The sequence below is a fragment of the Nanorana parkeri genome, unplaced genomic scaffold (genome assembly GCF_000935625.1).
Source record: "Nanorana parkeri isolate BGI_ZX_2015 unplaced genomic scaffold, ASM93562v1 scaffold1093, whole genome shotgun sequence".
Lineage (NCBI taxonomy): Eukaryota > Metazoa > Chordata > Amphibia > Anura > Dicroglossidae > Nanorana > Nanorana parkeri.
The window spans coordinates 77,941-94,881 of NW_017307361.1; the positions used below are offsets into that span (position 1 = coordinate 77,941).

General features: G+C 41.7%; 1 protein-coding gene across 1 annotated transcript in view; it reads right to left on the minus strand.

The window, feature by feature from the left end:
- LOC108796330 (coiled-coil domain-containing protein 34-like) overlaps nucleotides 1–16,941 on the minus strand; it is a 36,858-nt gene that overhangs the window by 8,441 nt on the left and 11,476 nt on the right. Inside the window, exons 4-5 of the mRNA XM_018567789.1 lie at nucleotides 8,144–8,302; nucleotides 6,111–6,252 (exon numbers count right to left, since the gene is read on the minus strand). Of these exons, the coding sequence (XP_018423291.1) occupies nucleotides 6,111–6,252; nucleotides 8,144–8,302 (301 nt within the window). The remainder of the gene's footprint in view (nucleotides 1–6,110; nucleotides 6,253–8,143; nucleotides 8,303–16,941) is intronic.

Consider the following 16,941-nt stretch of genomic DNA (forward strand, 5'->3'; position numbering starts at 1 on the left):
TACACTCTAGGGGGAGTATGTTTGGAGGAGTCAATGATGGAGAAAGATCTGGGTGTTCTGGTAAATCATAGACTCAATAACAGCATGCAATGTCAAGCTGCAGTTTCTAAAGCAAGCAAAAAACTTTCTTGTATTAAAAGGGGTCTAGACTCCAGAGATAGAGACATAATCCTTCCCCCATACAAAGCATTAGTAAGACCTCATCTGGAATTTTGGGCACCAGTTCACAAAAAGGATGTTGTGGAACTGGAGAAAGTGCAGCGAAGGGCAACCAAACTCATAAGAGGCATGGAGGAGCTCAGCTATGAGGAAAGATTAGCTGACCTGAATTTGTTCTCTCTGGAGAAGAGGCGATTAAGGGGGGACATGATCACCATGTATAAATACATAAATGGTCCATATAGTGAGCTTGGTGCCAAATTATTCACTTTAAGGTCACTGTAAAAGGACAAGGGGGCACTCTTTGAGTCAGGAGTAAAGAGGTTTAACCTTTGCATACGGAGAGTATTCTTCACAGTTGTTGTTCTAGCTAGCTCAGTTAACGGTTTAAAAAATAATCTGGATATATTCCTAACTACACAGAATATTACTGGATATTGAGTTCTTATAGGTATATTAAAGCACCAGAGATTGTTGATCCAGGGAATATGTGATTGCCTTATGGGATCAGGAAGGAATAATTTTTCCCCTGTTGGAGCAAATTGCTTAATAGGGTTTTTTTTTTGCCTGGGTAACTGTAGGTATAGCATTCTGTTTTAGGTTTTTCTTCTTTCTTATTTTTTTTTCTCTTCTCTTATCTCTATAGGTTGAACTTGGACTTTTTTTTCAACCTGTAACTATGTCCTCGGTTATTTACAAACACTCAGCTATCAGTACTGAGCTCTCCATCCTGACTCGCCTGTCACAAGAGGCTGAGCAGGGCGGTGCGGGAGGAGAACTTGGTTTCTTGTGACAGCTGATATCTCTCTCCTCCCGCACCGCCCTGCGGCATCCTGAGGGCTGTTTCCTCCCCGCACCGCCCCGTTCAGCCTCCTAAAAGCTTCTATCCTGCCCACTGGGCGCAGGCAGCTGTATCCTCTATGTCACCTCGGTCGAGACAGGCTGGGGAGAGCAGTGGGGAACCGAGGGCACACAGACCGGTGCTCAGTGGACAGGAGAGAAGCTAGGAATCCACCGAATTGTCGGTCATATTTGTGCTAGCGGCATTTTGCCTATAGTACCTTTTTGGCAGCCGAAATTTGAATGCATCCCTAATATATCTGGGGTTCACCGTTTAATTTAGGGGGTACATGTACTGTCTACAGAGTAGGCTGTAAACTATCTATCTATCTATCTATATCTACTTGGAATTTACTTTTAAGCTATAAGTAACAGTGAGACATACTCACCAATTTACTATCCTGTATTTAAAGCCTGTTTTTTTTCCCCATCTTCCTACAGTAAAGCTGCAAAATATTACTACAGTATATTATAGCATATTCCTTGACCACACCTGCTTTTGCTTCTGCATAGCCCTTTAAAGGGTTTACAGGAAATTGCTGTCTGATGGATTTGCACCAGAACACTTGGTTCTGGTCTCTGTTAAAAGCATGCATCTGTTAGATTTTGCCATAAGAGAGAGATGTAATTCCAGAAGAGATCCAATGTCCCAACACTTTTGTCAAACCGCTGGACCTGTGTTTCTGTGGGTACTGTTAATACCAAGAAGCAGTTACTGACTGCTTTCAATGCCAGCCTGTTAAATGGCACTGCTAACAATGAAATGCTTGCCATCTAAAAGTGCAATACATACCCGGTCACTTTACATACACTCTGCGTGTACATAGTACTGAGGAAAATGTCACTATTATTTTTCTTTTAACCTAATGCCAGCCAAAAAAGTTAGATGTTCTCGGGTTTGTATTGCTTCTATATCTTCCTTAGGGACAGTTCCCCTTAATTCTTGTCAGGAAATCTCCTCAATGGGTATATAGACAAAAGAGCGAGGAAGCGTTAAAACATTTGATAAGGTCATGCTTTCAGTGCCTTCCTGTCCAGTTGACTCCCCTCTTATTTCTTTGCTGAGCACCAAAGAGACAGGAAGTGAGGAAACTTCTCCCTAATGGGGTCGCAGACAGAAATTAACACCAAAAACTGAAATGTTGTTGTTTAGAGTAAGGCTTTGATTTAAAAAAATAAAATGTCTAAAGAGTGTACATGGTGTATATATAGGGAGTATCCACGTCTAACTTTATTTTAATTTACTATGTTTGTTAGTTGACACATGACTGTGTAAAAGGAGAAATATTCCGGTCAACAAGTAAAACCAATCAGTGAACGACTAATGCATTCTAGTGCACAGCAGCTCTATTAAAATAAACCATGTGTCCCTGTTTACATCTCTCTGAGTTTTTATTAATCCATTGCATTCGCAACATGCACAGAACACCTCACAGGGTCAGCAAGAATGAAGGCCCTGAAACGTGTTGTGTAACATCTTCTCTCTGCTTTCTACATCACCAATCACATCCAAACTTCAAAGGCAGTTTTAAATACAATTGGTGGCTGTGAGAAATATTTAGAACCAGCATTCTTGTACATTAGCCTTGCTGTAAGAAAGGCAGCAAGCAGGTATGTTCCAGGATCACCGAATTACAGAAAAACAGAAGATTGGGAGGACAGCTGCACTATAGCAATGCTTGAATGAAAAACTGAAGTAATGAACAGGTAGTCTGCACTCTCTGTATACATTACATCCCAAGTAATATTCATAACAATGCTTGGAGCATACCTTTATGTTTTTAGTATAACCTTTTCTTTTGTTAATATAATCTTTTGTTTTTGCCTAAGTGGCACATCTAAACCAATGAAGTGACATAAACAGCACTGTGGTTTTAAGGTGGCCATCGACATATGCTTTGGCAAACAAGACTATCCTATAGGAACCAAAAGTCTGCACCAAATACCACCATCTGACTGCAGGATAGGCTGATCAAATACTTGATCATACACCAATCAGCCATAACATTATTATAATATTGAGTAGCTTTCTTTTACTTTTTGTCAGCAACAATGTTTTGGTAGATGGTATGTGTCAAAGTAACACCCACATGAATAGCAGGACCCGAGGTATCATAGCAGAACATCACCCAAACCATCACACTGCCTCTGCCGGCTTGCCTTCTGTCCACAGTGCATCCTGGTGCCATCTCTTCCCCAGGTAATTGGCACACACGCACACGGCCATCCACATGATGCAAGAGAAAATGTGATTCATCAGACCAGGCCACCTTCTTCTATTGCTCCATGATCAAGGTCTGATGGCCACATGCCCACTGTAGGCACTTTGAGTGGTGGACACTGGTCAGCATGGGCACGCTGACTGGTCTGCAGCAATGCAGACCCATACGCAGCAAACTGTGATGCATTGTGTGTTGACAACTTTATATTGGAACCAGCATTCACTCTATCAGCACTTTGAGCTACAGTACCGCTTCTATGGAATCGGGCTATACAGGCCAGCCTTGGCTACCCATGCCCTTGTCACCAGTTTTCATTCCTTGGACCACTTCTGGCAGGTCCTGACCACTGTAGATCGGGAACAGCCCACTGGTGTGCATGCACCAGTGGGATGTTCTTCCCACTGGTGCTTCCGTTTTTCAGTTGCTCTGACCTAGTCATCTAGCCATCACAATTTGGCCCTTGTCAAAATGGCTCAAATCCTTACGCATGGCCATTTTTTCTGCTTCCAACGCATCAACTTCAGGAACAAAATGTTCACTTGGTGCCTAATATATCCCCCCTACTTTCAGGTGCCATTTAAGGAGATAATCAATGTTATTCACTTCACCTCTCAGTGGTCATAATGTTAGGGCTGATCAGCGTATTTTTGAATAGCTAAACTTAAAGCGAACCCTCCATAGGGAAAACCATGCACAACTAGGAGATCTGAGTCTGCATATTTATACATGAATGCCCCTCCCCCCAAAAAAAATCAAAACACTCTCTACCCAGAGAATATGTAATATCACATGTTACGATCTGTATGATGCAATTACCCATCATACAGCGATTGCTGAAGTTTTGTAAACCTTAAATTGTATAGACCTGTATTTTTCTGTATGAATGTCACTTTAAAGGTTCATGTAGACATGAACTTTGGAATGAAATGATTTATTTATACCCTGTCCGTACTCCTAGGTGATCCATGAAGGTTATCTATCTGCCAATCACGTGGACAAGTGTGACAAAATACACATTCCATAACCAGAACCCCAGTTTGCCTCCCCAGGAATATCGTGTCTGTGTGTGAGTGACCTGTGATTGACTATCACAGTTCCTAAATACAGATGCCTAGACACTGCTTGACAGCAGGAATGTGTGAAACTCACAATGTCAGTATGTTTCGGCCATGAAGACACAGCACCAAACAGTTCAGAGCAGCCTTGGGAGCAAGCTCTGGCATATGTTAGGTACAGGGGAGGGGGGTGTTTTCAGACAGCAATGAAAACTGTCAGCACTTTATGAGCTTCCAACAAAGGTATGAAAAGCATGCCTGGCCTGTCTCCACTCCAGAAAGGCAGTAAATGTATTTGCCATGCATAAAACACTATTATTGTATAGGTTGTAAAATGTGAAATGGGGGGAAAAAAATGTACATTTGTTTTCATGCTTATAAAAGAAATCACAAAGAGGCTCGGACACTTCTCAAATGAAACGGAAAGGAAAATTTGCATTAAAATTCAACACTTATCTGATGTAGTTTTATAACTAGTCAATCAGTCCTTCAATGTAAAACTAGCTCTGTGGCCTCTAAGGCAAGAAGATGGGTTACTGTTAATGAAGAACTGTTTCAAGCAGCATGGCCTGCAGACCCCCCAGGGCTATGACTAAAAGCTTCCTCAACTGACACAAAACTTAGAGGAGTAAAACCTTAAAAATGTATTCAAGTACCTTAACTATTAACATAAATGTATCTTATTTGTGTATCACTCGGCTGTAGAACCCAAAACCATCTCTGAATTGGTGCTGACACTATCCTTCCTTATAGGCTGGCTACTTTTGTTCCCCATGGTCCGTGTGTGTGTTGTGAAGTAGCCACCGCTCCAAGCTCACTCGCATGATGGACTACAATCTCAGATTTAGTTTACCAATTTGTAGTGAGATTGTATACCATCATAGAAGCGAGCTTGGAGCGGTGGCTAGTTTACAACACAGTTTACCACACACACAGGACCATGGGGAACAAAAGTAGCCACCCTCCAGAAGGAAGGGCAGTGTCGGCACCAATTCAGAGATGATTTGAGGATCTACAGTTGAGTGATATACAAATAAGATACATTTGATAGTTAAAAAGGAGAACTATGGGATCAGGGCTTTTCTCCATAGTTCTCCTTAGGGTAACGGGAGGACACAAACTAGCGTACCTCCGTCACCCTAAGCTCAGTATACCGCAAGCTACAGTTACAACATAGACATCTTAGTACTAAAGATTGCCAATGAGTCTGTGGAATGAGTTTGCAAAGGTCAGTAGTATTTCCTAGATATCCAGATATCCCAAATAACCCAAAACCAAAAATGTAATAGATGGCAGCTTACCAATCCCTGAATGTGTTTTTCTTTATTTTCACCTGGTGATCCAGCCAGTAACATACTTCCTGTCTTAGCCCTCAATCACACTAGAAACGGCCGGCACATACCGCTCCTTGCAGCTCGCTCCTCCATCTACCATGTAACATACCTGTTAATTACCCTTGCACCTACCATGAGATTTAACTTCCCTGGTAATATACCTGGTATTTAACCAAGTAGCATACTGGTTATTTCCCCAGTACCACACCTGTTAATTACCCTTGTACCACACCTGTTAATTACCCTTGTACCACACCTGTTAATTACCCTTGTACCACACCTGTTAATTACCCTTGTACCACACCTGTTAATTACCCTTGTACCACACCTGTTAATTTTCCCCAGTGCCATACCTATTATTTATCCATCCAAGTAACATAACTTTTAATCTCCGTAGTAACAAACTCTATAATTTCCTAGTACCATACCTATTAATTATCCTAGTAGCATACCTGTTAATCTCCCTAGTAACATATGGATTATTTACCCAAGTAACATACCTGTTAATTTTCCATTGACATAGCCATAGCTGTTTAAAGTTGGCAGTGGCTTGTTTTTAGCCTGCCCCAGCCATTCCTTGAATATCTGCTCGGCCTTCTCTTTCTTAGCCCTCTGCTCAGCTAGACGTATCTCAGCTTCTTCCTACAAAGAAAGACATAAGAACCCAATTACCTCCTCATTACCTCTGCCCTCATTCACCTTTCCATAAAGGCTCTGAAGCGAGTACCAGAATGCTAGACGCCTCGTTCATAATAACTGGACAGTCAGAAAAAAATTATGCTACGCTAAGAGGTCTTACATCTCTTTCATCTCCGATGCACAATGCCAGTTGAATGTACCATGTAATATCTGTAATAGCCTCTTAAATGCGGGAGGCAGTGTGCTCTGCAAACTGCAAGGACAGGCCTGTCTCCAATCACGGCACAGTTCATTAAAAAAATATAGGCTGTTCTGCAGTCTCCCCAGGGCCCTTTACCTCAGCAAGGTTTGTTATTTGCGATCTTACAAAATGTTCCATAAATGTATTTATGGAACTTATTAATATCCTCTACTTTTTCCAGGAGGGATTGTAATTCAGGGCTTCAAGAATGTGCTTTGCCCACAAAATGGTTAAAGTGTAAATAGTATGGGTCTTCCGGAAGGGTTCGTTCAGTCACCACAAAAGAAAATCACATTTTAATTAGCGCTCAAGGGCTTTCATTCGTACAACAGCACTACCTGCTTAGCAAGAAACTATTTTCAGCTCTAACCACCGTGAGCATTTTTTCAATTTTTTTAGGAAATAGACTACATACAGCTTGAAATAAAAATTCTAAATATTCAGGTGCATGGAAAAAAAAAAAGGGAAACGTAGGAGCATGAGAAAATAAAAGACAGCAGTTCAAAGGGAATATCTGTTAAACAAATTTAAGAAATATTGTCTTGCAAGAACCAGACCATTATAAATAGGGATGTTTACAATGACAGTAGAAGTGATTTTTCTCTGGAGATATGGATAAACAGCACGATTTAACAGCCTTTGAACGTGGGATGATTGTTGGGGCTCGGAGCCATGGAGCGAGTATCAGCAAAACAGCAGAATTTGTTAAATGTTCAAGAGCAGCTGTTAAAGTGTTTAAAGACTGGACTGTCAGCCGAAAATCTGGGTCTGAACGTGCGAATTGTGGCCGTCAGCGACTAGTCAATGTTAGGGCAGAACGGAGAGTGGCAAGACTGGTACAAGACAACAGAAGGGCAACAGTGCAGTGTCAGATTCCTCGCATCACCTTTCAACATCTCGTGGAGTCACAAGGCGGCCCAACGAAGTACTGATGGGGTGGTCATAATAATCTGGCCAGTGTGTATGTGTATGTATATATATATGCACAGGTTTTCTTTCACCCCTTCAGGATATATACCTTGCAACAATCTGTAAAACCAGAAAAAAACTTTTTGGCATTTGCTGCTATGCAGGGATTATTTTGCCTCAGGTCTGTAAGGTATTTTTCCCCCCGGTGTTAGCATTTTTAAGTAAAGAAAAGGAAAACTAATATGAACTAAAACCATTAAAATAGGTGTAAACCCTGACCGAAAGAAAATTTGGTTTCATTCAAGCACTGTGTAGAAATAAACAATTGCCTTTTTTATTAGAATATTGTTTTTAAATCAATTATTGCATTTCCATGCTGCTTATCTTGTGCAGCCCATTTACAATCACTTCCTGTCTACATGCATGCACACCAGTAATGGCTGCACGGCATTTCTAAGGGTGACTTTCACAATAGTGACAAGGCTGGACCAGGCCTGCGCATATTGTGTGTTGAAATGGTCACTTGTAGTTTGCATCAGAAACCATGTGACTGGGTGACAACGCAGTAGCAGAATTGGGAAACAGGAAGTGCCTGAACATGGAGCTTCATGCTTCATGGCAGGATCACCAGGAATCTGCCGCTTTCATTATATTAAAAGTCACTTTTGAAATTACATTATCATGTTCAAGCTATAGGATTTTTTAGTGATCAAATTAAAAGCGTTAATTTATGTAAATACATACTTTTTCTTTTAGTTTTCTTTCCTGTTCCTCTTCTTTCTTTTTATGTAACCATTGCTGATACTTCTCTTTGCTTCGCTCTTGTACAGAACTTTTCCATTGTTCTTGCACTTCCTTCTCCTGCTTTTCCTTCAGGAGCTTTTCCTCCTTCTCCTTTCTTTCCTATACAGAATATACAATACAAAAAAAATTAGTTGCTGTTGCAGAGTCTTCACGTTGACCAACCCAACCGTGTCATGTAGTGCACTGCCATTTCCAGGATACTGCTTTAGACGCAATTAACATTTCTAGATGCTCCCTATGACATTAAGGGCCCAATCACACCAAAATTGGAAGGAAACTGTAGTTTCAACCCCGTTTTTGGAAGGTATGTGTCCCATTACATCTGGCGTAAGACTAACACCGCATTTCAGAAAAAGGACATCATACCAACAGTAAAATATGGTGGTGGTAGTGTGATGGTCTGGGGCTGTTTTGCTGTTTCAGGACCTGGAAGACTTGCTCTGATAAATGGAACCATAAATTCTGCTGTCCACCAAAAAATCCTGAAGGATAATGTGCGGCCATCTCTTTGTGACCTCAAGCTGAAGCGAACTTGGGTTCTGTAGCAGGACAATGATCCAAAACACACCAAGTCCACCTCTGAATGGCTGAAGAAAAACTAAATGAAGACTTTGGAGTGGCCTAGTCAAAGTCCTGACCTGAATCCTATTGAGATGCTGTGGCATGACCTTAAAAAGATGGTTCATGCTCAAAAACCTTCCAATGTGGCTGAATTACAACAATTGTGCAAAGATGAGTGGACCCAAATTCCTGCACAGCGCTGTAACAGACTCATTGCAAGTTATCGCAAACGCTTGATTGCAGTTGTTGCTGCTAAGGATGGCCCAACCAGTTATTAGGCTCAGGGGCAAACACTTTCTCACATAGGGCCATGTGGGCTTGGATTTTGTTTTCCCTGAATAATAAAAACCTTCCTTTAAAAACTGCATGTTGTGTTTACTTGTGTTATCTTTGACTGGTATTTAAATTTGTTTGATGATCTGAAACATTAAAGTGTGACAAACGAACAAAACAATGAAAAATCAGGAAGGGGGCCAAAACTTTTTCACACAACTGTACATACATACGTAATTGTTTTTTTTGCTAGTAGTATGCTCTACTTATTTTTTCATTGCATTGGTTTGCAGTATTGCAGTGGTGTGGACTGGTCCCATTCTCACCTATTCACTTTTTTTGGTGCCCTTGCGTTAGCAAGAGGATCACAATTCAACAGATCTGGTGTGAATAGGGCCTACAAGTCTTCACCTTTTGAGTTCCAATCCACTTTAGTATATTTAAAATTCTCATAATAGTCCAAAATGCACAAAATATTTCATAAAATCCAAACCACAGAAATATGAATCCTACCGCTGACCCCTTTCTACCCTCCTTTGATTTGCGGTCTACATAAATCTAGGCTGTCCATTCAGTTCTAATGTTATTTATGTAGCACCACTAGATCTCAATAAGAGAGCCGCAACACCAGCAGTTCCAATAGGGAAAAAATGAAACCGTGGCTCATAGACTGAGGAGAAAAGACATGTTGCCTTTTAACTGGTTTCTAGCAAGTTTCCATGTTTAAAGCAAACCTGTAACATATTTCTACCAAGCAAAGTAAGAAAAAGCTCAGACCAGTAACCAGGTATCTTCTGGTGCCACATTATCCTTTCATTTTCCCTCACATCTCCCCAATGCACTGCTAGAGGCCCCTCAACTACATGAAAGTAGATCTAAACATTACAGACATGGTCCACTGTGGTCACCATCAGAAAACGGTAAAATTCTATACAGTTGTGGCTGGAGTGCATGTAGACCGTCTAGATGTGGCTGCAAGGAGGATCAGCAGCACTGAGATGTAACAAAACAATAAAAGAAATATGGCAAACAATTTGTGATACAAAGTTCACCAGGAAACAAAAGGTTTTTTTTTTGCTTACATTTACATTAAAAAGTAATGTGTGAAACTCTTTGTTAACTCAATGCTAAATGTTACTTTTCCAAAAAAAAAGGAATTTCTTTCAAAACAGCAAAAAGGAAATTAGGTTTTCCTCTGCGCAATCCATGTTCCAAAGGGCATATTTAAATAATTGTCTTTGGATGCCCTGCACGCTATTTTACACTTCCCCTCTGCCCCCGGACGGAAAAAGTGAAGAAAAATAAATACAAAATTACACAAAAGGGGGAAAAAAAAAAAAAAGGCAATTCATTCAGCCGCGTTCAATTTGACTTCTTTATCCTGAATCAGAAGCAGCTATTGCATGTCTCTGCGTAATCCCTTGCTTCCTATTTTATTTGTTCTGCTTTATTTTCAGCAGAGCCAGAACTATTGCATGACATAGACTGATGCTTCTGATTTGCTAATTATACCCTTCGCAAATGGCCCCACCAGTTTCTTGGAGCCACATTTACTAATAGCTGCAATAGGAGACTGGCTGCTTGCCAGGGCAAGATAATTGCAGTCCTTTTATTGTCACACTGTTCTCTCCCTGCTTCATACCTCAATGCAAGCTATGTGGGAACACCTGGCACATTTTATATGCAATCTAAAAGACATATAAAACAATCTTTCACATACTTTATAAAAAAAAAATTATAGACAACATAGCTTCCAAGATGGATTTCCATATTAAAACTGTCATAATCCTTTAATAACAGGTTTTTAAAACAATGGCCAACCATTACTCATGCAGTCAGCTCTAGTAAAGGATCCCATGTATTGAAGTTATGAGTCCTAGGATTACTGCACAAGGACAAAAAGGTGCAGATTTTTAAAAAGAAGTGATCTATGGCTCCCAGGATGCTATACAATATTAAAAGGAACACCCGGGCCTCCTAGTGAAAAGGGCAGCATCTTTCTTTGTTACCTCTCTCTTGATGTCCTCTTCTCTTCCCTCGGTTTCCCCCTCCCCTTAGCTTATTCCCTCTTCTTTCATCTTTCTTGTTCTCCCATTTCTATATGATCTTTAAAAAAAAAATATTCCCTCAATGATTGCACAGGTTTTCAGATTTATTAGTCTTTCTGGGGTGCAAGATGCTTTAAACCAGTGGTTCTCAACCTGTGTAACCTCAGGACCCACATTTGTCCTTGGTCATTGAATCGCACTGCAATGGAACGCACGGCATTATGGTACCGCACGTTCCGGTGCAGATGTATGAACTGTGGGTGGGAGGTGCATTTGGGGTACCATTCAAATGAATGACAACGCAACACTTCACACTCCAGAATGCACAGTAGGTGCGATTGCGTGTCACAGTATGTTAATCACACGGGACTGTGCTGGTGTGAACGGGCCCTCAAAAACACTGACATACATACACAACCACAGACACAATCTCACACTCATACTCCAAAAGCACTTTTTTAATTTTAAGATCCACCCAGTCTCCCTACCTACGAGAACTGGAATGGATCCTCAGCCTGGGGTCCAGTGTGGGTTGCTGTGCTGTGACGGAGCTCCAACCATTGCTTGTACAGCTCCATTTAGCACCCCGTGGAGGTGCCGGGACCCAGAATGTGATGTCACGTCAGTCCAGGCACCACTACAGGACACGTGAGGAAGCTGTAAGCAATGCATGTAAGGATGGAGCTCCCCGACGTCCATACCCCCAGCCCAACTCAGCATATTTTGAATGGCTGCTTGGCGTGAGAACTGAGAATGCTGCACTAGGAGGCTGCTGAGGAAAAGTGGAAGGCATGCGGTGATCCACTGAACATGGGGTTGCGACCCACTTTTGGGTCACGACCCACCAGTAGAGAACCAAGGTTTTAAACTGTATCTTCGTTGCCTGCTGTCTGTGGACAAACGGATATTCAATACGATTGTATGTTACTTACACCCCTGAAAACTGTCTTTTATTACTCTGCGTGTTCATTGGCGATTTTGATGAAGAATTAAAAAAAAAAAAAGAAGAAAAGTGCTACATCATGGTGCGGCAATTAGATACGTTCCCTTCCAATACTTTCTGGATCCACTTCCCACCAAGTCCCTATCTGGAGGTTGCTCTGCCCGAAAAAAACGAACTGGTTAATTGGCTTTTACTCCGAGTGTGATTTGTGTGTTTATCATTTTGTCACCAGAGGTCATTAAAACCTGCTAACTTGACAATAGCTCTATAACCAATTTGCCTGCCTAATTATTTTATAAAAAGACTTAGGTTTTTTTCAGTACATTGCTTTGATCACCTAACCCCAGATGTACGGATATACTGTATGTTGCAGCATGGACTGGGCCTTAAAGTGACACTAAACTCAGAAGTTAAATCTTAAAAATGCATTCAAGGTATCTTAAAGTAGTATTAAGGTCTGGGCGCCTTTTACCTGAATGCATTCTCTGCATTCAGGTAAAAACCACCCGGTACCCCCCCCCCACTTAAATGTCAGCGACGCTCGTCCCCGCCACCGGTCCCGAAGTGATCCTCTGTTCCCCGTACTTCCTGGTTGCAGGAGGAGGATACTGATGGCAGGGGAGCCATAGGCTCCTTCTCCCATCAATCAAACTGTTGGTCAGAGAGAAGGGGCGTGGCCTGCCACAGGGCTGTGTGTGTCTATGGAAACACTCGAAGTAAAAGCCAGTTAACCTATGAGTTTGTTTTTGGGCAGAACAATCTCCATCTAGATAGGGACTTGGTGGGAAGTGGATCCAGGAACCATTGGAAGGGAGAGTATCCAATTGCTGCACCATGATGTTGCGCTTTTCACTAGGAAGCCTGGATGTTCCTTTAATAGTCTAGAGCATCCTGGGAGCCTTCAGCCTTTGAGTCTTGTTTACCTTTTGGTTATAATGAAAAAAGGGGCATTTATTAACCCCTTAATAAATTCCATGTGTAAGTGTTTTATTATAAACCACCTAATGCAAAAAAAGTTCAAAAAATTTAATTTACTCTTAACTTAACGTTTTTATTTTTTTTGTAGTCTGTATATTACTTTAACAGCTGGTGCTGTCAATTTGCCTCTCTCTGTATGAGGCATGGGGACAGTAAAACCCATGGGGTTGTAAACAAACCCATGTGATCATTCAGATTGGCTGTCATTGTAATGACATTGGGAATCAAACAGACTGAATCCCGATAGTAAGTGAGAACAGTGCTGTCAGTGACAGCACAGTCTTGGCACTAGGTGCTCCCAATGCTGCACGCTTCTAGTTTTAAAGTGGTATGGGGGTTATCATTTCCTTAGCGTGGGGGAATTGCGTTGAGGAACGTTACTCTAGGGTCTGAGGTCAGGAATAAAAGATGGAGAACCAACCATGACTGGGTTCATGCAAAATCTGAATATTCAGTCCTAAAAATTGTAGCTGTACTGGCTTACTTATGAAAATGTTATGCATGTCTGCTTACATAAGGGGGGGATATGATTTTCATGTACAAGATGTTCAATGGTGAAAGCAACATTGGCAACAAACTGTTTGAGATTAACTCCATTACAAAGACTAGACTTTACAGTAAGAGCGGTTAAGGTCTGGAACTCACTGCCATCGGCAGTGACTTCAGCCAAGAGTGTAGATTTGTTCAAGAAACGTTTGGACAATTTCTTGAGGGACCGTAATATCCAGGGATACCAGTATCCCTGAGAATGAGATGATGCGTGGACCTGTATGGGTTGGACTTGATGGACGTATGTCTTTATTCAACCCCAAATACTATGTAACTATGTAACATAGCTTTATTTACTTGGCCTGGGTCTGATGCTTCAGCTGGAGTCAGAAATTAAATAATGGAAACCTATACTGACAGAAATATGGAGGTGGACCTCCTTCAGAGAATGGTCTTTTACGAGCTCTCTCTGGCCTAAATAATTATTTACAGTAACTATACAGATGAGAATGAGGTCAGGACAGTTTTCTTTTTGATCAAAGAGCGCTCATTGGTCTACTGCTTCCACTTTTACTGTCCAATCACAGGCTGGGAAAGACACAAGACTTCCAAACATTACTTAAAGAATAAATGCACTTTTAGACAGTGTTCTCCTCTTTGCCCCTGTCCCCTGACCTCAACGATCGTACCCTCGCCCACTGCAGATCTATACTTACTGAGATCCAAGGGCTGCTGCTCTGCTATTTGTTGACATCCAGCGCTGCAAATTTTCCTGTACAGGTCTCCAGGCCACTCCTGTTTCTTGGCTGGGAGAAGACCCTGTAGAAGACTATGGGGCTGCATTGTGCACTGGCGACCAGCAGAGGAAGCACTGTGGCACTGAATATAAGCAATAGTGGAACCATTTACATGGGATCTCGGTAAGTACGGATCTGCAGAGGAGGTGGGATCGTTCAGGTCAGGAGGGCAAAAAGGATAAAAGTGTACTTTCTGAAAAAGCAGGTCTCATGCAAAATAAAGCGGCCTATGGCAAATTTAAATGACAATGTGAAAAACTGACAGGCGGATCTAATTGGAATGGCTGTGTGAAAGGGGCTAGATCTCAGAACTAGAATGAAATAAATTCACATCCTTTGGTAGGTAGAACCGCTCTAATATAGGTTATTCACTGGTGTATTGAGCTTCAGGAATTTTTAATCCCTTTAGAATACTTTGCATAAGAAGCCATATTCATAAAAATGACCCTGCGTTTCCCTTTTCCTCCACATGTACCCATAAACTTTGCAAAGTGACAGCATGAAAGGACTATGACATCATTTGTATGTCTGTTATTGACGGGTAATGCGTCTACAGAAATGTCTTAAACGTGCTTAACACAGACTGCCCACACCATCATTTACAGCAAATCAACTGTACGCAACAGTCAACAGAAATTACAACACTTTCATGAGAAAGTGACAGCACATAAATCTAGCCAAGCGATAGATATTTACAAGCTGGATTCAATAGCCGCATGGCTGAATCATGGAAAAAACAGACAGAAATTCCTTTCCGACAGGTCATTTGTAAAACCTAGACCGGTTAGTGTTTGCTTGTGCTGTTTGTTGGATGTGATTGCTCATTGTTCGCATATGATCTATGTATACTTGAAGGAGTCCAACTGTGTACATTACAAGGATTTAACATGGCCTTTTTAATTTCTTCTGACAATGCTTGAACCACAAGCAAGTTTTCGCTTGCAGCTCATAATTTGCAGTACAATTGCAAAGTGTATATACAATGTACAGTTATAATCACAATTAGGGCATTCAATAAAACATGAACATTTTGATTGTTGCCTTTTAGTACTAGCCGATCAACAGACATATAAAAGGCAATGAGAAAATACATTTTTAAAGTGTATCTAAACCCAAAAACAAAAATTTAATATATTTGGTTTATCAGTTTTGTGGTGTCTTCAATAGTTTCCTTTGTTCGGGATTTTTTTTCTCAGTTGGTGATCCTGCCAGGAATACAGTTCCTGTCTTGAGTGACAACGCTAAGTCACTGCACCTTGTTTTTGAAGTAGCAGTGTTGTCACCCTAAACAGCTCTCTTGATTTGGACGTATAACCCCTGCTCCTCCCCTCGTCTTCATCACCTAGGAAGGCATTCTTTTGTAGCTCAAAGGATAGCTGGGAGAACTTATAGATCAGTTCAATGTATAGTAAGTTCCAAAGACAACACAATTCTCGCAAGTTAAAGCAGTAATACAGGCTATTTATTGTTTACCTTAATGCATTATCTGCATCAAGGTTAAAAAAGGCCCCGCTTCCTTTCCTTGCCCCCTATCCCCAAACACTTAGGCCTGGTTCACACCTGACCGTTTTGTAGCGCGTCCTACGCTCGATGAACGCTCTACAAAACGGTAAAAAAAAATAAATAGCACTGTAGTCAATGGCCTCGTTCCCACCTGTCCGTATTTCCGCCCGTCCCGAACGCACTACAAAACGGCCCACGCATGAAAAGGTCCCGGAGCGTTTTTTGCTGCGTATTGGTCCGTTTTGTAGGGCGTTTTCCATTAGTATACTGCCAAGTAGCCTTTGGAATCGCGCGACGGTCGCGCGGCTTTTTTACTGCGAATCGCGGTAAAAAGACGCGCATATTACAATACGCATAGGTGTGAATGGGGCCTTACCCGTACTCCAAGGTCAACTGCCACCAGATGATCTGTGATGTGTCCCGGAAGTTCGGGGTTGAGAGGAGGGATCCCGAGGCCACTGAGAGCAGGGCAGAGAGAGGCTGCTGCATCTGCCCATCAAGATACTTTAAAGAGGGAGGAGACAGGAACAGGGGCGTGGCTTGTCGAGTGCTGTGTGTGTCAATAGACGCACACAGCACAGCTCACTCCCGACCGGGAGCATGCATGCACAGGTGCCTCCTTTGCAACCTGCTAGGCACAGGATACAAAAAAAATTTCTCTGTTCGCCTGAGTAAGGGCCGCATGGTCCCGAAACGTTGCTAGAGGTGTTATCACTTGGGTCAATAAACTTATTGACTTGATCATTTGGAGTGCCGGTGACTTTATTATTTTTTTTTTGTACGTTTTGACGGAGGCATCCGTTGTTGCTGCTGCTGCACACGCCCTGATACATTGGGCATTCTCCGGTTAGTAGTGCGATGGGATATATGGACTTTTGCTAGGAAAAGGAGACACCCGTAAAAAGGAGGGTAGGGGCTGAGGCAAATTCTATGAAATAATAAATAAATTGGGCTGCATTAGAAAAAAAAAAAAAAAAGCTACACAAGCATAAAAGGATCTCCTCTGGAGAGTTTAAAAATAAAAAGAAGAACAAGGGTTTAATAATCACTTTAAAGCAGACAGTCATCCAATAAAAAAAATGTTGTTGCTCCTGGTTCCTCCAAACCCTCCCCCCCCCCCCCCCCCTCTCCACCTTGGGGATCCAT